Here is a 24,606-nt window from a genome sequence, read left to right as displayed (position 1 = left end):
ATAGCTATTAAATAGTTAAGAACTATTTAATAGTTACCTAGTTAAAATAATAACAAATTTACCTGTAAAATAAATCCTAACCTAAGATATAATTAAACCTAACACTATAATATATATATATATTGATTCAGATTGAGCTCGCATTCTATTGGCTGATCGGAACAGCCAATAGAATGCGAGCTCAATCTGATTGGCTGATTGGATCAGCCAATCGGATTGAACTTGATTCTGATTGGCTGATTCCATCAGCCAATCAGAAAATTCCTACCTTAATTCCGATTGGCTGATAGAATCCTATCAGCCAATCGGAATTCGAGGGACGCCATCTTGGATGACGTCCCTTAAAGGAACAGTCATTCGTCGTTCAGTCGTCGGTCCGGATGGATGTTCCGCGCTGGAGGTCTTCAGGATCCTGCCGCTTCGCTCCGGATGGAAGACCATAGAAGATGCCGCCTGGATGATGACTTCAATCGGATGGAAGATCCTCTTCTGCCCCGCTTGGATGAAGACTTTGACCGGATCATGGACCTCTTCAGCCCCCCGCTTGGGCTTGGATCAGGACATCGGAGGAGCTCTTCAGGACGGATCGGTGAACCTGGATGGTGAAGACAAGGTAGGAAGATCTTCAGGGGCTTAGTGTTAGGTTTATTTAAGGGGGGTTTGGGTTAGATTAGGGGTATGTGGGTGGTGGGTTGTAATGTTGGGGGGGGGGGTATTGTATTTATTCTTTTACAGGCAAAAGAGCTGAAATTCTTGGGGCATGCCCCGCAAAGGGCCCTGTTCAGGGCTGGTAAGGTAAAAGAGCTTGTAACTTTTTTAATTTAGAATATGGTAGGGAATTTTTTATTTTGGGGGACTTTGTTATTTTATTAGGGGGCTTAGAGTAGGTGTAATTAGTTTAAAATTGTTGTAATATTTTTCTTATGTTTGTAAATATTTTTTTATTTTTTGTAACTTAGTTCTTTTTTATTTTTTGTACTTTAGCTAGTTTATTTAATTGTATTTATTTGTAGGAATTGTGTTTAATTAATTTATTGATAGTGTAGTGTTAGGTTAATTGTAGGTAATTGTAGGTATTTTATTTAATTATTTTATTGATAGGGTAGTGTTAGGTTTAATTATATCTTAGGTTAGGATTTATTTTACAGGTAAATTTGTTATTATTTTAACTAGGTAACTATTAAATAGTTCTTAACTATTTAATAGCTATTGTACCTGGTTAAAATAATTACAAAGTTGCCTGTAAAATAAATATTAATCCTAAAATAGCTATAATATAATTATAATTTATATTGTAGCTATATTAGGATTTATTTTACAGGTAAGTATTTAGCTTTAAATAGGAATCATTTATTTAATAAGAGTTAATTTATTTCGTTAGATGTAAATTATATTTAAGTTAGGGGGGTGTTAGGGTTAAGGTTAGACTTAGCTTTAGGGGTTAATCCATTTATTAGAATAGCGGTGAGCTCCGGTCGGCAGATTAGGGGTTAATAATTGAAGTTAGGTGTCGGCGATGTTAGGGAGGGCAGATTAGGGGGTTAATACTATTTATGATAGGGTTAGTGAGGCGGGTTAGGGGTTAATAACTTTATTATAGTAGCGGTGCGGTCCGCTCGGCAGATTAGGGGTTAATAAGTGTAGGCAGGTGTCGGCGACGTTGAGGGGGGCAGATTAGGGGTTAATAAATATAATATAGGGGTCGGCGGTGTTAGGGGCAGCAGATTAGGGGTACATAGGGATAACGTAGGTTGCGGCGCTTTGCGGTCGGAAGATTAGGGGTTAATTATTTTAAGTAGCTGGCGGCGACGTTGTGGGGGGCAGGTTAGGGGTTAATAAATGTAATACAGGGGTCGGCGGGGTTAGGGGCAGCAGATTAGGGGTACATAAGTATAACGTAGGTGGCGGTCGGCAGATTAGGGGTTAAAAAATTTTAATCGAGTGGCGGCGATGTGGGGGGAGCTCGGTTTAGGGGTACATAGGTAGTTTATGGGTGTTAGTGTACTTTAGGGTACAGTAGTTAAGAGCTTTATGAACCGGCGTTAGCCAGAAAGCTCTTAACTCCTGCTATTTTCAGGCGGCTGGAGTTTTGTCGTTAGAGCTCTAACGCTCACTTCAGAAACGACTCTAAATACCGGTGTTAGAAAGATCCCATTGAAAAGATAGGATACGCAAATGGCGTAGGGGGATCTGCGGTATGGAAAAGTCGCGGCTGAAAAGTGAGCGTTAGACCCTTTAATGACTGACTCCAAATACCAGCGGGCGGCCAAAACCAGCGTTAGGAGCCTCTAACGCTGGTTTTGACGGCTACCGCCGAACTCCAAATCTAGGCCAAAGATTTTAATTATATAGGCATACAAATAGTGATACCTAATTGGAGGGGAGGTGACTACGAGAGACGCCTACTGACCACTGAATCCAAATGGATTTTTAATATTGACTGTTTATACCCCAGAGGTTTGAATAATAGAGAGGATCTCTCACATTTATTGAGTACTAAGAACCCTTGACACTCAGACAACAGGTAACACTTAGTTAGTTTTGCATGTATCTTCATACTAGCTTTCCATAGCCAAGTGTTAATTATCACTGTACACTTATCTAACTGAGTCTTGTTCAAACACTATTCACCGATACTATAAGGTCCCCTGGATGTAGTATATATTCCAGTTTTTATATCCGTTTTAATACCCGTTTTAATATCCGTTTTAAGTATAATAATAACTAGTTTATTTATCCAATCGTGTTCAATTTTCTTTTTATGAAATTGTCTAATTTGTATCATCCCCATACAATGTGCTCCAAGACATTAATCTTATCTATACTTATCCATTTTGGGAATTTTATGCATTTTCTGGCAAGGATTTTAGATACCCCACCTTAAAAGTTATAACTGATGTATTTTGTTACTTAAGTCTTTTTATGCTATTACTATAACTTATATATTTTTATGTATTCTCATGTTATGTATTTTTATGTTATGTATACTATCCATTTTATATATTTTTAAGCATTTTACGATTTTTTATATTATGGAATTTTTATATTAATGTATTTTGTATTAATATCAGCCTATTTATATATCCCAGAAAATATCATTGCTCATCTCAATGTCAATAAGGTTTGAATATGGATATTGTTGATCAAATTCATTTGATTTACATAAGACATTTACCGTTATTTAATATCACTGCAACATAGGATATTTACCGCTATCTAGTACTACCATAACATAGCATCGAAACTGAAACCGGAAGTAAACATACATCATGTGACTTCCGGTTTTACGCTCACGGAGCGATCGCTTTAAACAAATATTCTCATGTCCACAACCACTTACCGGAAGTAAACAAACATCATGTGACTTCCGGTTTGACGCTCATGTGCGCAGTTACGGAGCGATTGTTTTAAACAAATATTTTCATATAACTGACCTATCTAATAAGATCATGAAGGCTAACACAGCAAAAATAAATAATAAATAAATAAAAAACAGTAACAATCGAAGTATCAAATATTAAAATGGAAGTGAAATACAAAGAATACTTCTGGGTCAAGACCAATGAATTTTTAGCGCCAAAATTACAATAACCTATTGGTTACCAATACACATAAATAGAGCCACCATTACTCACCACAATATAGTCTTGAGAAAGGCCTATAAAAGAGGCCGAAACGCGTTGACAAATTGGTGAGCATTATTTCAATATTGTTCAGGTTTTTGAAATGTTATTGCACTATGTTATTTTTTTAATTTACAGGAACTACTAAAGATATCACTGAAAGGAAAAGCACAGCTATCTAATTAAAAGGAAAAACTATCATCATTTACACGGATACACTTGAAAATTCCCTTATAAGAAAACACTCACTAGGAGGAGCACTCACTAACAATTAGTAACCAACAACTCATTTGGATTATACATACCACTGAACTTTTTTGAACACATATTTTCAATTTTCACACTTTTTTCTTTTGGGGTCCACATTATTTATTTATTTTGCATAATTTATTTTGCATATATTTTTTCACAAGGAATTTTTTCACATATTTTTCCACCGTTTTTATATTTTTTATCACAGGATTTTTTTATCACAGGATTTATATTTTTATATTTTATATATTTTTATAATATCACTGGACTTTTCCAACTAATTTTTCACTGTATTTTTTACTATCTAAACACATTTTTTGGTTTTGTCATTATTTTAAGATATTTTTTATAATTTTAGAAATCTTTTTATATGACTCCCATTTGTTTATCTCCCTAATTGGTGAGACTTCATAGGAACATCATTCTCATTGTTATGATTGGCAACCGTTTTTAATTGTTATAATTGACAACTGCTTGCAAATTGTTTCCATATTCTGATTGTTTTTATTGTTTTTATATGTATGTAGTATACATGGATCCATGTTATTTATATTTATGATTTATGATTTGTAATAAACATTTGAACATCGTTAATCTGTTAAAATCTTCCTTCGCCTATTCACAGGCGCTCTTGGACTATTTTTGTATTTGTAACTTTTATTAGGGTAAGCTAGATACCCTATTACCCAGGAGCCATAAGGAAGTAGGTGAGCGCTGTTAGTTATCTGTACTATAGATTCCAAACTAATATCCTACAACTTCCCCTCACCCCCTAAAGGCGGAAAATTAAAAAAAAAAGGAAAAAACCCAGAAATAATCTCTAGCATTCTTTTGCAACTATGATAAGTTTTAAACTCAATGATTTAATCTTCACTATATTATTTATACATAAAAAACCTAATTCATTGCGTTATAAAAAATATTATAAGGCAGACACAGGAAGACTATTCTTTATATTCTTTATTTTCTACATTTACATATTATGATGTTCATATTATGAATATTGTTTGCATTTTGTTCGACACATTTTGGAACCTTGTACTCTTTTCATTGACAAATTTGTGTTTTATAAACATGTTATATGGATATGGGATATGCATATTCTCACATCTTTGTATACTTCTAGGTAGGTGAGAATTTGTAATTATGTATGTTACCTTATTGTTTTTTTCTTTGTGTCTTCAATAAAAATAATAATAAAAAAAGAACAAGCAACACAGTATCATTGAAGATATGGGTTGTTAAGTATTTTTTGTTGCCTTGCCTACTTCTTGCATATTACTAACAACCATTGAAGATTAATTATTTTGCTGTACAACATGTATGTTGAATTCATTTTTGGTGACTGTCAGTTATGTGTTCATTGAATAATTGAGGTGTATACATTATATGGACTTGCAGGGTTTGGCAGCCTTGACCCATCCCCTTTTTGGGGGGATTTAATGGTACAGACATGGACCCTTTGACCGTTGGAAACATATTTGTACCTTATTTATGCCTAAATGGTACATATTAGCTCCTTAAGTTGTAATTATGATCCATTGAGGGTACAACCACAGCAGTTGTACCCTAAGTGTTCACAAACGGACCTCGACCGTACCCTTTTCTCTGACAATGTATGCAAAACTGTGGAATGGGTAATAAAGGGATTATCTTTCTTTGTAAACAACATAAATTCTGGTGTCCGTTTAACCAAGATAGAGTACAAAATGCACTGATATAAAGCAAAACAGCCTTCTATAAAGATAACTACACTAACATTCACAACCCCCAAAAAGACTCAAATATCGCAATAGTGATAGACCTCTACTAGGAATACTGTTGTGTGTCACTGTAAGGAAATCATTGCAATTGTTTTTCTCTTATTCAGCTTGGAAAAAGTGCCTTTGCATTATGTTGGAGATGAAGATATTCATATAAGAATGCTTGCTGCACCAGTAAATCCAGCAGATATAAACATGTTGCAAGGTAACCTATATATCAACACCTGATCAACTATCATATGCATTATCAATTGAGATAAGGAGGTTAGGTCAAGGGAGAGAGTGGCAAATTGGTTAAATCAACTACAGTGCTTGAAGGTATGAGACAAAAGGGAAGACCTAAAAATTGAATATGAGCTGTAGGAATGCTAAATTAAGTGTATTTACAGCCTAATCTGCAGCTGTTTGATGTATTCTAATGTATTGCTTACAAAATTGAGTAAACTATAGTGTTTTTTGAAAGCTGTAACTTACACTAAGTAGCATTCTTCCCTCTAAACCTAGATTGCACAGAAATATTAGCGCTATTGAACTCTAACCGCTCAGGTTCATTCAATAGCACTCTTATTTTTGCTTTCATATTTCAAGTTGAAAGTAAAATGGTAGCGATTGGGTGAAAGCCTGAGGTGCTCTAACATCTGGAGGTTGTATAGAGTGGCTGCGGTTAATCCCTCACCTAACAGACTTCTATGGGGAGCGCTACAGAACTCAGATCCTGGCTTTCACTCAAGCGCTAATACAAATGTGCGCTAAGCTGATGGTGCATTACAAAAGAGAAGTAATATTTTGTTCTTCACACAGTATAAAATATATATATATATATTTACTGTAAATATCTAAAGATATATATATGTGTACATATGAATGAGTATGTATGCATGCAGATACATACTGTATGTACACATACACAAAGATACATAAACACATACAAATTCACACATATACATATACACCATTGAGCCCTTCGAAATTCAATACCTTGTCATATACCATATCTCTTTAAATGTATTTAAATAAAAGAAACATATATTTTACTTTTAATATGTATAAATATGAGAGAAACACTTTTAATTTGTCCTAACATTTTACTTCAGGTATCCAGTTTGCTAACTTTTTTAGCCCTGTTATGCAATTCACCACATGTAATTTGAGATATGTTTAGTGCGACCGCATTGAAAGTATAGGGTGCACTAAAATAATGTAGGACACACGAACATTCTCTGGTAATTCATTTTTACCATAAACTTGTAATATCAGATTGTGCTCTATTCTTAGAGCAGGGACGCAAGATGGACAGCATACAGGGTACTATTAATAACACTCCATTTGTAATCTGGGCATAAATAAGGTTTGTAGTTTATCAAAGTTTCAACTGAAAACTAGATTTAATTAAGCATCAAATTACACTCAAAACAGACTACTCTGAGTTATCATGTTGTCAATTTAGAATTATTTTTGTTAAATTTTGTTGTCTTCTCACAATAAATTGGAGTTGAAACCTTTTTACCATCCAACTCTATTTTCCAGGCACATATGGGATTATCCCTTCTTTGCCAGCAATTGGTGGGAATGAAGGTGTGGGAAAGGTGTTAAATGTTGGAAGTGAGGTGCATAATATAAAACCAGGAGATTGGGTTATTCCAGTAAAATCCTGCTTTGGTAAGTAAAAAAAAAGTAATGGATAATCAATTAAAAATTATGTTTTAATGCTATTTATTATTGTGTGACATAAAATTGTTTAATCCTATACATACATTGATGAGCTCACGAGATGAGTTATAATTAATGAATATGCTTGTAACTAACTTACATATCTTTAATATTATTATTATTACTATTATTATTATTATTGTATATAAAATAAAATATTTAAAAGGTATTACATTTTTTGTATTTGAAAAAAGTAATGCTCCTTTCCTGATTAAAGTTACTTAGCACTTCCATATTAAGGGAGGTGGGCCCCTCTCTGCCCGTTACCTCAGATGTTGCCTTGATTAGCCAGTTATCAATCTTTGCTAGCAGTTTACACAAACATGCATTTCCTGTTTCCATACCAGTTTTAAACTCTTTATATTAACGCCCTTTTCTGCAGGAACCCCCCCCCCAATTGTCAGAAGATTGAATAGCTGCAGTTTTATATAGAATGTGTTTTTTATTTCAATTTGTTTATTTGATGTATCATTTTAGAGTATTTAAAAAATTAATTGCAATTTCACAATATGATGTTTTTCTCAGTAAACTTTGTCAGTCCATATTATATTTTCTTCACTGTTTAGAAACTGATGGAACAGTATTACATTTTAAAATAAAGGGAGTCCTTTATCCTATATATGTAATGTGCACCTAAACACAACCAACTTTTGATCAAAACAATATGTCCACTAATGTGAACATTTACTTGTTTCTGACAGATAAGATATTTGAGAACATACTTGCTCAAACAAATTTATATGCCAGTCAGTATCTGTCAGAAAATCCACATTATTACTGTCGGAAAAAATACCTTGCACCCCACTGACCTATCTGAAACTAAAAAAAATGTTTCACTGACATTATTAATGAGCATAGTGAAGAAACCCAGCATACGTTCCTAATGGAACCAAAACCCCATCCTGACTACCCCTCTTTTCCCAGGGATTATGAAGAGGTATAGATATCAACAGCTGCTGTGGTTTCTTCATTTTAACGATAATGCCCAGTGCTCCCCTAGAAATTATTACTTTCATGACAGGCTATACAAGATACGGCCCCTGATAAACCACCTATCTGAAAAAAATTCAGAAAATTACAGCCCTGGCAAGAACATCTATGTTGTAGATGGATTCCTCATGAAATTTAATGGAAGATCGCTTTTTAAGTAGTATATTCCATCCAAGCGGTCACTCCATGAAATAAAATTTCACAAATTGTGTAAATGCAGTACAGGCTGTACCTGGGCATTTTGCATTTATGAAGGAAGATACAGCTACCTTGATCCACCTGGCTGCCTAGATTCAATTGGCACAAAACAGCAAAATAATATGGGATCTCCTCCTAACCTTGCCGAACAAAGGGTACCATCTATGGCTGGAAAACTACTACACCAGCAACTGATATATGTCAAAAAATGTAGAGGCACAACAACTGCTTTACATCAAGAAGAAGTAATAGTCCTTCGGTACACTGACAAAAAGGAAGTGTACATGCTGTCCACAATGCATGATGAAACTACAGTGCCTGTGTCTATCAAAGAAAAGGATGACCAGATTCAAAGTGCAAAGTGCATTGTTGAGTACAGCAATAATATGGGGGGAGTAGATTTAGCTAATCATTGCATATAACCATACCTGGTTCAGTGCAAGACCAAAACCTGGCACAAAAAAGTAACCATTCATGAGTCTGCTATGAAAAACAAGTTAGGAAGAACTCTAATTACTATGGCCCTTCCTGCCCAACTCTACCTGGCCTCTGTATCACAGGCTGCATGTTGTACTTGTGGGACATCGTTGAATACAAATAGCAAGTGGCTACAACAAAAGACTGGACATAGCCCTTTTGGAATACCCTAATGATATGCCAGGATATGTGGTAATTTTCATTCTTGTGCTGCCATCTCAAAGGTGACATAGGCCCAGAAAACCAATGTGGGGGGGGGGGGGTATTGTTGTACTCAGAGGATAAATATGGGTGTTTTTTATTTCAGGATTATGATATTCACAATAAAATTGCTTAGAAAACATAACATTTCTTAATTTATCACACTTAATTAGAATTTATTCATATAAAATTATAGTTTATATATAAATATTTGATGTTAAAAGAAAGACCCATTTTTCATCTAAAAAATATATATAATAAGTGTGGGTCAACTTAAAGGGACATTATAAACTAGATTTTTCTTTGCATAAATCTTTTGTAGATGATCCATTTATATAGCTCATACAGTTTGTTTGTTTGTTTGTTTTTAAAATGGATAGTTTTGCTTATTTTTAAATAACATTGCTCTGATTTTCAGACTCCTAATCAAGCCCCAAAGTTTTAGAAAAATACTGACGTATACCTACTCCAGCTTGCTCCTGTTTGTGCAAAGGGTCTTTTCATATGCAAAGGAAGGGGGAGGGGGAGTGTCTGCTATTTCCCACTTGCAGTGAGTGTTCCAGTAACCTTTTAAACAGAGCTAAACTGGAAGCTTCTAAGTACGTTTTTAAACGGTTTTACATTGGATTTTTATATCAGTAGTTATGCATATTATTCTTTATAGTAGTGTCTATTACATGCAGTTATATGAAAATTGGTGTTTAATGTCCCTTTAATGTGAAAGAGGTAAATTATGGTTAAACAAACATATAGCTCAAATTCTAGGGTTTGTTTACATTTAGAACTTGCCCATGTCCTGAAGGGGTTAAAGGGACATTAAACTGCTGTGCCCAACTACAAAAGAATAGTAAGTACTTACAATGTCATTGCCTTTCATCCTGTTCCTGTAGATATTTACAAATCAGTTTTCCTGTTTTAACAGCTTAAAGGTACCAGATACTGAAGGCTGAAGCTCTTCCTCTTTGTAAAGGGTGGCTGCCATCTTGCAGCTTAGGTCATTCTTGTGATAGAAGCTTTGCACACAACACATATCTGTAACATTGCCCCCTTTTTTACAGCTGTATAATGTGCTTCAGGTTAAAGGGACATGAAACCCAAAAAATGTATTTTGTGATTCAGATAGAGAATAAAATTTTAAACAACTTTCTAATTTATTTCTATTATCTAATTTGTTTCATTATCTTGGTATTCTTTGTAGAAGGAGCAGCTATGCACTACTGGTTTCTAACTGAACACATGGGTGAGCCAATGACAATCTGAATATATATATATGCAGGCACCAATCAGCTGCTAGAACCTAGGTTCTCTGCTGCTCCTGAACTTGCCTAGATAAACCTTTCAGCAAAGGATAACAAGAGAAGGAATCAAATTAAATAATAGAAGTAAATTTAAAAGTTGTTTACAATTGTATTCTCTATCTGAATCATGAAAGAAAGATTTTGGGTTTCATGTTCCTTTAACCCCTTAATGACCACAGCACTTTTCCATTTTCTGACCGTTTGGGACCAAGGCTATTTTTACATTTCAGCAGTGTTTGTGTTTAGCTGTAATTTTACTCTTACTCATTTACTGTACCCACACATATTATATACCGTTTTTCTCGCCATTAAATGGACTTTCTAAAGATACCATTATTTTCATCATATCTTATAATTTACTATAAAAAAAATATAAAATATGAGGAAAAAATGGAAAAAAACACACTTTTTCTAACTTTGACCCCCAAAATCTGTTACACATCTACAACCACCAAAAAACACCCATGCTAAATAGTTTCCAAATTTTGTCCTGAGTTTAGAAATACCCAATGTTTACATGTTCTTTGCTTTTTTTGCAAGTTATAGGGCAATAAATACAAGTAGCACTTTGCTATTTCCAAACCACTTTTTTTCAAACTTAGCGCTAGTTACATTGGAACACTGACATCTTACAGGAATCCCTGAATATCCCTTGACATGTATATATTTTTTTTTAGAAGACATCCCAAAGTATTGATCTAGGCCCATTTTGGTATATTTCATGCCACCATTTCACCACCAAATGCGATCAAATAAAAAAAATTGTTCACTTTTTCACACATTTTGTTACAAACTTTAGGTTTCTCACTGAATTTATTTACAAACAGCTTGTGCAATTATGGCACAAATGGTTGTAAATACTTCTCTGGGATCCCCTTTTTTCATAAATAGCAGACATATATGGATTTGGTGTTGCTTTTTGGTAATTAGAAGGCCGCTAAATGCCACTGCGCACCACATGTGTATTATGCCCAGCAATGAAGGGGTTAATTAGGGAGCATGTAGGGAGCTTGTAGGGTTAATTTTAGCTTTATTGTAGTGTAGTAAACAACCCTAAGTATTGATCTAGGCCCATTTTGGTATATTTCATGCCACCATTTCACCGCCAAATGCGATTAAATATAAAACAAAGTTACATTTTTCACAATTTTAGGTTTCTCACTGAAATCATTTACAAACAGCTTGTGCAATTATGGCACAAATGGTTGTAAATGCTTCTCTGGGATCCCCTTTGTTCAGAAATAGCAGACTTATATGGCTTTGGCGTTGCTTTTTGGTAATTAGAAGGCTGCTAAATGCCGCTGCGCATCACACGTGTATTATGGCTAGCAGTGAAGGGGTTAATTAGGTAGCATGTAGGGAGCTTGCAGGGTTAATTTTAGCTTTAGTGTAGAGATCAGCCTCCCACCTGACACATTACACCCCCTGATCCCTCCCAAACAGCTCTCTTCCCTCCCCCACCCCACAATTGTCCCTGCCTTGTTAAGTACTGGCAGAAAGTCTGCCAGTACTAAAAAAAAAAGCTATCCTTGATAAAAAAATTTTTTTTAAAAAGGCATATTTACATATGCTGTTCTGGAGGATCCCCCCTTAGCCCCCAACCTCCCTGATACCCCCCAGACAGCTCTTTAACCATACCCCTCTAACTTATTAGTAGCCATCTTTGGTACTGGCAGCTGTCTGCCAGTACCCAGTTTATAGTAAAACATTTGTTTTTTTAATTTTTTTAAATATTTTTCTGTAGTGTAGCTTGCCCACCCAAAAGACCAACCCCCCATGATCTCTTAGATCGAAAATACTTTATATCTTTTTGGCCCTCACTGCCACTTTTTTCACATAATTTTTCTGTAGTGTAGCGGTTCCCACCCGCTCCCTACTCGCGCGCACCCGGCGTTCCCGCCCATGATCCCGCCCCCCTCCACATCATACGGCCCATCGATGGCCGCCCACCCGCCTCCCAGACTGGCTCCCACCCACCAACGAAACCGGCCATCTATGTCCGGTGCAGAGAGGGCCACAGAGTGGCTCTCTCTGCATCGGATGGCCAAGGGGGGTTATTGCAGGATGCCTCGATGTTGAGGCATCACTGCAATAACCGGAAAGCAGCTGGAAGCGAGCAGGATCGCTTCCAGCTGCTTTCCAGACCGAGGACGTACAATACGTCCTCAGACGTTAAGTGTATTTTTTTTGAGGACGTATGGCGTACGTCCTTGGTCGTTAAGGGGTTAATGTGCATGTTACATCATGTGAGCTTAATTTTTTACATTTTTTACACAGTTTTGCAGTTACACAAAATATATTTTAAAAACGCAATCAACAATAATATAGAGCAGTACAGCCATAGCAAAAAATGTAAAGTTCCTGCTCTATATCATGCACAACAATAATATAGAGCAGTACAGCCATAGCAAAAAATGTAAAGTTCCTGCTCTGTATCATGCACAACAATAATATAGAGCAGTACAGCCATAGCAAAAAATGTAAAGTTCCTGCTCTGTATCATGCACAACAATAATATAGAGCAGTACAGCCTAGCAAAAAATGTAAAGTTCCTGCTCTGTATCATGCACAACAATAAGCAGTACAGCCATAGCAAAAAATGTAAAGTTCCTGCTCTGTATCATGCACAACAATAATATAGAGCAGTACAGCCATAGCAAAAAATGTAAAGTTCCTGCTCTGTATCATGCACCCTAACCTGAAGCACATTATACAGCTATAAAACAAATAGATATTATTTCTATGAGCGCACACAGCTTATGTCACAGACTGTGAGAATACTTGAGCTCCAAGATGGCAGCCCCCTGAACAAAGAGGCAGAGCTTCAGTATCTGTCCCCTTTAAGCAATTAAAACAGGATAATTGATTTGAAAAGAGCTACAGGAACAGTGTGAAATACAGTAACTAACGTCTAGATTTAGAGTTTGGCGTTAGCCGTCAAAACCAGCGTTAGAGGCTCCTAACGCTGGTTTTGGGCTACCGCTGGTATTTAGAGTCAGTCAGGAAAGGGTCTAAGGCTCACTTTCCAGCCGCGACTTTTCCATACCGCAGATCCCCCTACGCCATTTGCGTAGCCTATCTTTTCAATGGGATCTTTCTAATGCCGGTATTTAGAGTCTTGGCTGAAGTGAGCGTTAGAAATCTAACGACAAGACTCCAGCCGCAGAAAAAAAACAGGAGTTAAGAGCTTTTTGGGCTAACGCCGGTTCATAAAGCTCTTAACTACTGTGCTCTACAGTACACTAACACCCATAAACTACCTATTTACCCCTAAACCGAGGCCCCCCCCACATCACCGCCACTCGATTAAATTTTTTTAACCCCTAATCTGCCGACCGCACAGCGCCGCCACCTACATTATCCCTATGAACCCCTAATCTGCTGCCCCTAACACCGCCGACCCCTATATTATATTTATTAACCCCTAATCTGCCCCCCACAATGTCGCCTCCACCTACCTATACTTATTAACCCCTAATCTGCCGACCGCACCTCACCGCTACTATAATAAAGTTATTAACCCCTAATCCGCCTCACTCCCGCCTCAATAACCCTATAAGAAATAGTATTAACCCCTAATCTGCCCTCCCTAACATCGCCGACACCTAACTTCAATTATTAACCCCTAATCTGCCAACCGGATCTCGCCGCTACTCTAATAAATGGATTAACCCCTAAAGCTAAGTCTAACCCTAACACTAACACCCCCCTAAATTAAATATAATTTAAATCTAACGAAATAATTTAACTCTTATTAAATAAATTATTCCTATTTAAAGCTAAATACTTACCTGTAAAATAAACCCTAATATAGCTACAATATAAATAATAATTATATTGTAGCTATTTTAGGATTAATATTTATTTTACAGGCAACTTTGTATTTATTTTAACCAGGTACAATAGCTATTAAATAGTTAAGAACTATTTAATAGCTAAAATAGTTAAAATAATTACAAAATTACCTGTAAAATAAATCCTAACCTAAGTTACAATTAAACCTAACACTACACTATCAATAAATTAATTAAATACAATACCTACAAATAACCACAATTAAATAAACTAACTAAAGTACAAAAAATAAAAAAGAACTAAGTTACAAAAAATAAAAAAATATTTACAAACATTAGAAAAATATTACAACAATTTTAAACTAATTACACCTACTCTAAGCCCCCTAATAAAATAACAAAGACCCCCAAAATAAAAAATGCCCTACCCTATTCTAAATTTACAAACATTAGAAAAATATTACAACAATTTTAAACTAATTACACCTACTCTAAGCCCCCTAATAAAATAACAAAGACCCCCAAAATAAAAAATGCCCTACCCTATTCTAAATTTAAAAAGTTCAAAGCTCTTTTACCTTACCAGCCCTGAAAAGGGCCATTTGCGGGGCATGCCCCAAATAATTCAGCTCTTTTGCCTGTAAAAAAAAACATACAATACCCCCCCCAACATTACAACCCACCACCCACATACCCCTAATCTAACCCAAACCCCCCTTAAATAAACCTAACACTAAGCCCCTGAAGATCTTCCTACCTTAACCTTCACCATGCCAGGTTCACCGTTCCGTCCTCCGAAGTCTTGATCCAAGCCTCCGAAGTCTTCATCCAAGCCCAAGCGGGGGCTGGCGATCCATAATCCGGCTGAAGTCTTCTATCAAGCGGCGGCTGAAGAGGTCCAGAAGAGGCTCCAAAGTCTTCATCCTATCCGGGAAGAAGAGGAGATTCCGTCCGGTAACCATCTTGATCCAAGCGGCATCTTCTATCTTCATCCGATGACGAACAGCTCCATCTTGAAGACCTCCGGCGCGGATCCATCCTCTTCTTCCGACGTCCAACTGAAGAATGAAGGTTCCTTTAAGGGACGTCATCCAAGATGGCGTCCCTCGAATTCCGATTGGCTGATAGGATTCTATCAGCCAATCGGAATTAAGGTAGGAAAATTCTGATTGGCTGATGGAATCAGCCAATCAGATTCAAGTTCAATCCGATTGGCTGATTGGATCAGCCAATCAGATTGAGCTCGCATTCTATTGGCTGATCGGAACAGCCAATAGAATGCGAGCTCAATCTGATTGGCTGATCCAATCAGCCAATCGGATTGAACTTGAATCTGATTGGCTGATTCCATCAGCCAATCAGAATTTTCCTACCTTAATTCCGATTGGCTGATAGAATCCTATCAGCCAATCGGAATTCGAGGGAGGCCATCTTGGATGACGTCCCTTAAAGGAACCTTCATTCTTCAGTTGGACGTCGGAAGAAGAGGATGGATCCGCGCCGGAGGTCTTCACGATGGAGCCGTTTGTCATCGGATGAAGATAGAAGATGCCGCTTGGATCAAGATGGTTGCCGGTCCGGATCTCCTCTTCTTCCCGTATAGGATGAAGACTTTGGAGCCTCTTCTGGACCTCTTCAGCCGCCGCTTGATAGAAGACTTCAGCCGGATTATGGATCACCAGCCCCCGCTTGGGCTTGGATGAAGACTTCGGAGGCTTGGATCAAGACTTCGGAGGACGGATCGGTGAACCTGGCATGGTGAAGATAAGGTAGGAAGATCTTCAGGGGCTTAGTGTTAGGTTTATTTAAGGGGGGTTTGGGTTAGATTAGGGGTATGTGGGTGGTGGGTTGTAATGTTGGGGGGGGGTATTGTATGTTTTTTTTTACAGGCAAAAGAGCTGAATTATTTGGGGCATGCCCCGCAAATGGCCCTTTTCAGGGCTGGTAAGGTAAAAGAGCTTTGAACTTTTTAAATTTAGAATAGGGTAGGGCATTTTTTTATTTTGGGGGTCTTTGTTATTTTATTAGGGGGCTTAGAGTAGGTGTAATTAGTTTAAAATTGTTGTAATATTTTTCTAATGTTTTTAAATATTTTTTTATTTTTTGTAACTTAGTTCTTTTTTATTTTTTGTACTTTAGTTAGTTTATTTAATTGTAGTTATTTGTAGGTATTGTATTTAATTAATTTATTGATAGTGTAGTGTTAGGTTTAATTGTAACTTAGGTTAGGATTTATTTTACAGGTAATTTTGTAATTATTTTAACTATTTTAGCTATTAAATAGTTTTTAACTATTTAATAGCTATTGTACCTGGTTAAAATAAATACAAAGTTGCCTGTAAAATAAATATTAATCCTAAAATAGCTACAATATAATTATTCGTTATATTGTAGCTATATTAGGGTTTATTTTACAGGTAAGTATTTAGCTTTAAATAGGAATAATTTATTTAATAAGAGTTAATTTATTTCGTTAGATTTAAATTATATTTAACTTAGGGGGGTGTTAGTGTTAGGGTTAGACTTAGCTTTAGGGGTTAATCCATTTATTAGAGTAGCGGCGAGATCCGGTCGGCAGATTAGGGGTTAATAATTTAAATTAGGTGTCGGCGATGTTAGGGAGGGCAGATTAGGGGTTAATACTATTTCTTATAGGGTTATTGAGGCGGGAGTGAGGCGGATTAGGGGTTAATAACTTTATTATAGTAGCGGTGAGGTGCGGTCGGCAGATTAGGGGTTAATAAGTGTAGGTAGGTAGCGGCGACGTTGGGGGCGGCAGATTAGGGGTTAATAAATATAATATAGGGGTCGGCGGTGTTAGGGGCAGCAGATTAGGGGTACATAAGGATAGGGGTTAATAATAAAATGCAGGGGTCAGCGATAGCGGCGGCAGCAGATTAGAGGTTAATAAGTGTAAGGTTAGGGGTGTTTAGACTCGGGGTACATGTTAGGGTGTTAGGAAGTGTTTCCCCATAGGAAACAATGGGGCCGCGTTAGGAGCTGAACGCTGCTTTTTTGCAGGTGTTAGGTTTTTTTTCAGCTCAAACTGTTCCATTGTTTCCTATGGGGGAATCGTGCACGAGCACGTTTTTGAAGCTGGCCGCGTCCGTAAGCACCGCTGGTATTTAGAGTTGCAGTTGCGGTAAATATGCTATACGCTCCCTTTTTTGGAGCCTAACGCAGCCCTTCTGTGAACTCTAAATACCAGCGGTATTTAAAAAGGTGCGGGGAAAAAAGCATGCGTAGCTAACGCACCCCTTTGGCCGCAGAACTCTAAATCTAGCCGATAGTGAGTAATAACCATTCTATGGTAGTTGTGCCCAGCAGTTTAATGTCCCTTTAAGATACTACTTTGTTTATATTATATTATGTCCACAAACTTCTTGGCAAAGCAAAATAAAACTTAATAAGCAATTATACAATTTACAAACTGCATAGCATATAAAAACAAGTTCTCTTATTATAAATAATAGAGAACATAATTTTCAGCCATTTAAGGAGTTTTATATATTTAAGTGCTACATTTCACAGATAGTGCTATTAGTTTTGTTATTTTCATGCAGACAGAGAATCTCATAGTCAGTGACAAACTCAGGTTATTGTATTGATGTTTGAGCTGCTGTCACATAAAAGATTTCCAACAGCAGTGTAGGCTATACCATGCTGCTTCCAAATAAGCCTAGGATGCAATTTTATCTATAAAAAAGAACAGAATTTATGGCTTGCATCAGATGTCATGCAAGGTTTTTGTTTTTTTTCTAAAAAGAAGAGTAAAATAATACTTTGCTTTGTAACATTATGTTTTATTTTTACAAATGTACAAAGAAAATGGTGGTTCTAAAAAGAGCAATAAACAGAAGTAAAGTAAAACTGAGTTTATTGTTGCTATGTGTTAATATAACAACTAATGTACGGCTAGATTATGAGTTTTGTGGTATGAGTGAAAAAGCAGCATTAAAAGGTGCTAACGCTGCTTTTTCACTACCGCTGGTATTACGAGTCTTGCAGGTTTAGGGGCACCGCACACTTTTTTGACCTTAACTCAAATTAACTTTTTTCAATGGGACTTCCATAGTGCCAATATTACGAGTCTGCCTGGGAGGCCAAAAAGTGAGCGGTACAGCCTATACGGCCAAGATCCACACCGTAAACTGAAAGTCAGTAGTTATGAGTTTTATGCTACAACACCGTAACATAAAACTCATAACTAAAGTGCTAAAAAGTACACTAACACCCATAAACTACCTATTAACCCTTAAACCGAGGCCCTCCCGCATCGCAAACACTAAAATAAAATTATTAACCCCTAATCTGCCACTCCGGACATCGCCGCCACTAGAATAAACATATTAACCCCTAAACGACCGCACTCCCGCCTCGCAAACACTAGTTAAATATTATTAACCCCTAATCTGCCGCCCCCAATGTCGCCGCCACTATACTAAATTTATTAACCACTAAATCTAAGTCTAACCCTAACGCCCCTTAACTTAAATATAATTAAAATAAATCTAAATAAAACTTGCTATTAATAACTAAATAATTCCTATTTAAAACTAAATACTTGCCTATAAAATAAACCCTAAGCTAGCTACAATATAACTAATAGTTACATTGTATCTAGCTTAGGGTTTATTTTTATTTTACAGGCAAGTTTGTATTTATTTTAACTAGGTAGAATAGTTACTAAATAGTTTTTAACTATTTACTAACTACCTAGCTAAAATAAATACAAATTTACCTGTAAAATAAAACCAAACCTGCCTTACAATAAAACCTAACCTTACACTACAATTAAATAAATTACCTAAATTAAATACAATTACCTAAATTACAAAAAAAAACCACATGCAATCAGCCAATAGGATTGAGCTCACATTCTATTGGCTGATTAGAACAACCAATAGAATGCAAGCTCAATCCTATTGGCTGATTGGATCAGCCAATAGGATTGAAGCTCAATCCTATTGGCTGATTGCATCAGCCAATAGGATTTTTTCACCTTTAATTCCGATTGGCTGAATTCTATCAGCCAAATGGAATTAAAGGGACGCCATCTTAAGTGACGTCATTTAAAGGAACCTTCATTCAGCAAGAAGACTTCGATTGAAGAGGATGCTCCGCACCGGATGTCTTGGAGATGGAGCCGCTCCATGCCGGATGGATGAAGATAGAAGATGCCATCTGGATGAAGACTTCTGCGGGCTTGGATGAAGACTTTGGCCGCTTGAATTAAGACTTCTGCAGGCTTTGATGAGGACTTCTGCCGCTTTGTTAAGGATGAATGTCGGGTCTTGAAAACTGTAAGTGGATCTTCGGGGGTTAGTGTTAGGCTTTTTAACTGTTTATTAGGTGGGTTTTAGTTTTAGATTAGGGCTTTTGGGCAATTGAAAAAGAGCTAAATGCCCTTTTAAGGGCAATGCCCATACAAATGCCCTTTTCAGGGCAATGGGGAGCTTAGTTTTTTTTTAGTTAGGTTTTTATTTGGGGGGTTGGTTGTGTGGGTGGTGGGTTTTACTGTTGGGGGGGTGTTTGTATTTTTTTTTTACAAGTAAAAGAGCTGATTTCTTTGGGGCAATGCCCTGCAAAAGGCCCTTTTAAGGACTATTGGTAGTTTAATTTAGGCTAGGGTTTTTTTTTATTTTTGTAAGTTAGGTAATTGTATTTAATTTAGGTAATTTATTTAATTGTAGTGTAAGGTAGGTTAGGTTTTATTTTACAGTTAAATTTGTATTTATTTTAGCTAGGTAGTTAGTAAATAGTTAATAACTATTTAGTAACTATTCTACCTAGTTAAAATAAATACAAACTTGCCTGTAAAATAAAAATAAGCCCTAAGCTAGCTACAATGTAACTATTAGTTATATTATAGATAGCTTAGGGTTTATTTTACAGGTAAGTATTTAGTTTTAAATAGGAATTATTTAGTTATTAATAGTAGGTTTTATTTAGATTTATTTTAATTATATTTGTTAGGGGGTGTTAGGGTTAGACTTAGGTTTAGGGGTTAATAAATATAGTATAGTGGCGGAGACGTTGGGGGTGGCAGATTAGGGGTTAATAAATTTAGGTTGGTGGTGTGATGTTAGGGGTGGCAGATTAGGGGTTAATAAGTGTAAGATTAGGAGTGTTTAGACTCGGGGTTCATGTTAGGGTGTTAGGTGTAAACATAAAATTTGTTTCCCCATATGAATCAATGGGGCTGCGTTACTGAGCTTTACGCTGCTTTATTGCAGGTGTTAAACTTTTTTTCAGCTGGCTCTCCCCGTTGATGTCTATGGGGATATCGTGCACAAGCACGTACAACCAGCTCACCGCTGACTTAAGCAGCGCTGGTATTGGAGTGCGGTATGGAGCACAATTTTACTCTACGCTCACTTCTTGCCTGTTAACGCCGGGCTTAGGAAAACCTGTAATACCAGCGCTGTAGGTAAGTGAGCGGTGACAATAACGTGCAAGTTAGCACCGAGCAGCTCTTACCACAAAACTCGTAATCTAGCCGGTAGAAAATTAAACTTTGACTATTCCGATCCTCATCTGAAATGATCCCTTATCACTACCATCCTCAGCAATTAATGCTAATTGTACTGGCCACCCACCATAATCAATCATAAACATACTCCTTTTTTGACTGCTAATAAGTCTTGTAACCCCTTATACATTATTATAAAACCAATACAATCACCCATCAATCACAGGACCCTCTGGAATAACCCTTAAACTACCCTCTAGAGCAACTATTCTCCATGATCCAAAGAACTTTCTGCAACTAGGTCACCTCTCTTAACAAAACCTTACATTTCCCACTAAGGCCAAGTTTACATTGATGTGGCAAATTGTGTATAAAAGGATGTATTTATGTTGTGTTTAATGCAACTTTTTTCCTCCCCTACCCTTTATGCAAGCTAACCCGACGAATGTAAATTACGATTGTGCTCGAACGCATTTAATTTCAACTCATAATATGCATTCTATTTCCATTGCCCGTAAAAAGCAAAGGAAACCCCGATATCGCTTGCATACTACAGTTAAATGGATACTGAATCCAAAAATTTTCTTTACTGATTCAGATGAAGCATAAAATGTTAAAGAACTTTCTAATTTATTCTTATTATCAATTTTTCTTTGTTCTCTTGGTATCTTTATTTGATAAAGCAGGAATGTAAGCTTACGAGCTGGCCCAACTTTGGTTCAGCACCTGGGTAGCGCTTGCTGATTTGTTGCTAATTGTAGCAACTAATCATCAAGAGCTGAACCAAAGATGGGCCGGCTCGTAAGCTTACTACATTCCTGCTTTTTCAAATAAAGATACCAAGAGAACGAAGAAAAAATAATAATAAGAGTAAATTAGAAAGTTGCTTAAAATTGCATGCTCTATCTAAATCATTAAAGAAAAAAAATTGGGTTCAGTGTCCCTTTAATGCACCACTCGTAATCTAACCATATGTAATATTAGTAACATATGAGCTATCATGGCAATATGCAATATTACTTCAGTCTGCTCTCTCTCAGCTGTTAACTCTATAACACTTTCTTACTTCCCAAATCTCCCACTCACAATTTATTTTTTTATCCATGACTAAGAGTGTCTCATCGTCCGGAAAAAGCTTGCAAAGTGTGAAGAAACTGAATATCCAATCAAGTGAATAATGCACACCTAGGGAGGATTTTATGTAGGGTCAATAAATATAATCTACTGCTCAAAAAGAATTTATGTATAATTTTAAACTTACTTGACATTAAATAAAAAGAAAAAAATATAATGAAATGTACTGTACGTACATCACTTTCTTGAACACACAGGCTTTTGCCTAGATTTTTATTGGCCCTTAGTGTAGTTACCATATTTTATATAAACATATCAGGCAGTTTTCTTAAAACTGTAAAACCAACTAGGATTTTTGCCAAAAGCCACAAAATGGAAACTTTGTAAATTCTAAACTTTAATATCAAAGTTCATTTTCTTTGTTCTGTTACACAGGCTATCCTCAAGTTGCCACTAACCTGAATAGTGCTGTACTGAAATAAAGCTGAAGTAGTAACTTCTAATGTCAAACAGCTTTAAGATTGTGTGAAAGAAGTTTTCTTTCACTTTATGCCTTAGGTAGCAATATTATAAATTGGAAATTCTTTGTAGCAGAGACACAGCTTGTGAGTTTTTATACTGTTCAGTTCTAAATGTAATAGCTAAGCTGTACAGGGTTATGATGTTCAGAATGGTAAATATTAGTTAAAGGGACAGTAAAGCCAAAATTGAACTTTCATGATTCAGATAAAGCATGCAATTTTAATCAACTTTCCAATTTACTTCTGTTATCAAATTTGCTTCGTTCTCTTGGTATTTTTTATTGAAGAATAAAACTATTTAGGCTCATAAGAGCTCAGAAGTGTGCACGCATCTTTAGTACTCTATGGCAGCAGTATCTTGCAACATTGTATAACAAAGCTGCAAATAATGTTGCAAAACCCTTCTGTCATAGAGTACTAAAGATGCGTGCACACTCCTGAGCTCTTATGAGCATAGCTAGTTTTACTCTTCAATAAAGATACCAAGAGAACGAAGCAAATTGGAAAGTTGTTTAAAATTGCATGCTCTATCTGAATCACGAAAGAAAAAAATCGACTTTACTGTCCCTTTAAAGAATGAGCAGCACTGACACATAGTATTAGTGAGTGATACTGGACTAGATTCATAGATGCTCACGCGGTGGACAAGAGGCCTCTCTGTTGAGGTTCAAATAAAAAAATGATTAAGCATCTTTTCACTTACATTTTACCCAATGTAGTGAGAAGTGAGAACCTTTTGCTAAACAGTTATGACTGCCACAACTTCAGAAGCATGTTTAAAGGGATATGAATCCCAAATATTTTCTTTTGTGATTCAGACAGAACATAGCAGTTTAAAAAAAAAGTTTCCACTTTACTTTTATTATCAAATTTGCTTTGGTACCACGATATTCTGCGTTGAAGAGATACCTAGGTTGGCATCTGGAGCAGTAGATGGCAGAAAATAGTGTTGTCATTTAGTGCTCTTGCAAATTGATAACATTCTTGTAAAACTGCTGCCATATACTGCGCCAGAAATGGGCCGGCTCCTAAGCATACGTCCCATCGTTAAAACAAAAGAGGCCAAGAGAACAAAGAAAAATTGATAATAGAACTAAATTAGAAAGTTGTTCAAAATCACACGCTCTATCTGAATCATGAAAGAAAAATGTTGGGTTTCATATTCCTTTAATGTAAATTTTGTAAGTGTAAAATATTAATTTTATTTAAAAAAAAGTAGTCTCACTAGACAGAGTTAGAGAGATGTCTGAGAGGGGGTGTGGCTTGGAACTGCACCTACGCTAACACCAACCATACAGAATTAATAAAGGCTCTATTAACTTATGTTTAAGCACCTTATCTTATGGTCACTATGTTATAGTGGAATGTTTTATCAAGGGAATTGTTCTTGCTTTTATTAGCTTGATATGTACATTTTATTTTGTGATGCTGGTAGCCCTCACAGTGGAGTCTGTTGTATGCACCAAGAGGGGCCACTCACAACTCACAGATGTTTAGAGGGATGGTACAAATATCTTGAATAAATGTTTTTTTTTATTGAATCTAGGTGATTGTGACACAGAGTGTTCTTTGTTTTTGTGAAGCACCACAAACCTTATATGTTCCCATAAAAAAAGCTGCATGTTTTTAATTTAGTACAGGATAGTAAAGAATATAATTTCCAATTACAACATGCATGTACATGTGATTACAATTATGTTCTTTTACTTTAAGGAATTAATTCATTTATTTGGTATTTTCATTATAATATTTTTTTGAGCTTGATTTCAGTGGAGTCAAATATTGCATCACCAGGGACAATTCTGTCACCAATGTGTGTCTCAAGAGCAATAAAAATATAGCTGCATTAAAATGTAGCATAAGCCCTATAGCAGCTATTACTTTCTATAGGCGCTGCTACAACCTAGGATAAATCCTATTCTATGTCTGTGGCAACTATGTGTGTCTGTCTATAGTTTCCTTGTTCTGATAACAAATTTTGACCCCATCAGCCCAACTAGCCATGCCCAAACTGCTACATGAATCCCCTCACTGCAACATGTCACCTCAATCATATGACCCTAAAGATTTTCAGATCACCCACATGATGCCATCTGAATAAGGACTTCCCCTCCAATAAAATATACACACAATATCTAACCACTGCAAATCCCTCTTAGCTGAAAGTACCCTTATGTACTCATCTCTTTCCCTCATCAAATCCTGCCTCAGCACAACCTTCCTCATAAAACTT

At 36.3% G+C, this 24,606-nt stretch overlaps 1 protein-coding gene across 1 annotated transcript in view; it reads left to right on the top strand.

Annotated features, from left to right (window-relative positions):
* Window positions 1–24,606, top strand: part of LOC128656667 (enoyl-[acyl-carrier-protein] reductase, mitochondrial) — a 146,518-nt gene that overhangs the window by 36,935 nt on the left and 84,977 nt on the right. The window contains exons 2-3 of the mRNA XM_053710694.1: window positions 5,746–5,843; window positions 7,166–7,297. Of these exons, the coding sequence (XP_053566669.1) occupies window positions 5,746–5,843; window positions 7,166–7,297 (230 nt within the window). The remainder of the gene's footprint in view (window positions 1–5,745; window positions 5,844–7,165; window positions 7,298–24,606) is intronic.

Source organism: Bombina bombina, chromosome 4, assembly GCF_027579735.1.
Source record: "Bombina bombina isolate aBomBom1 chromosome 4, aBomBom1.pri, whole genome shotgun sequence".
In the NCBI taxonomy this organism is placed as follows: Eukaryota; Metazoa; Chordata; class Amphibia; order Anura; family Bombinatoridae; genus Bombina; species Bombina bombina.
The sequence above is the reverse complement of the archived record's forward strand: the minus strand, read 5'-3'. Positions and strand labels throughout refer to the sequence as shown.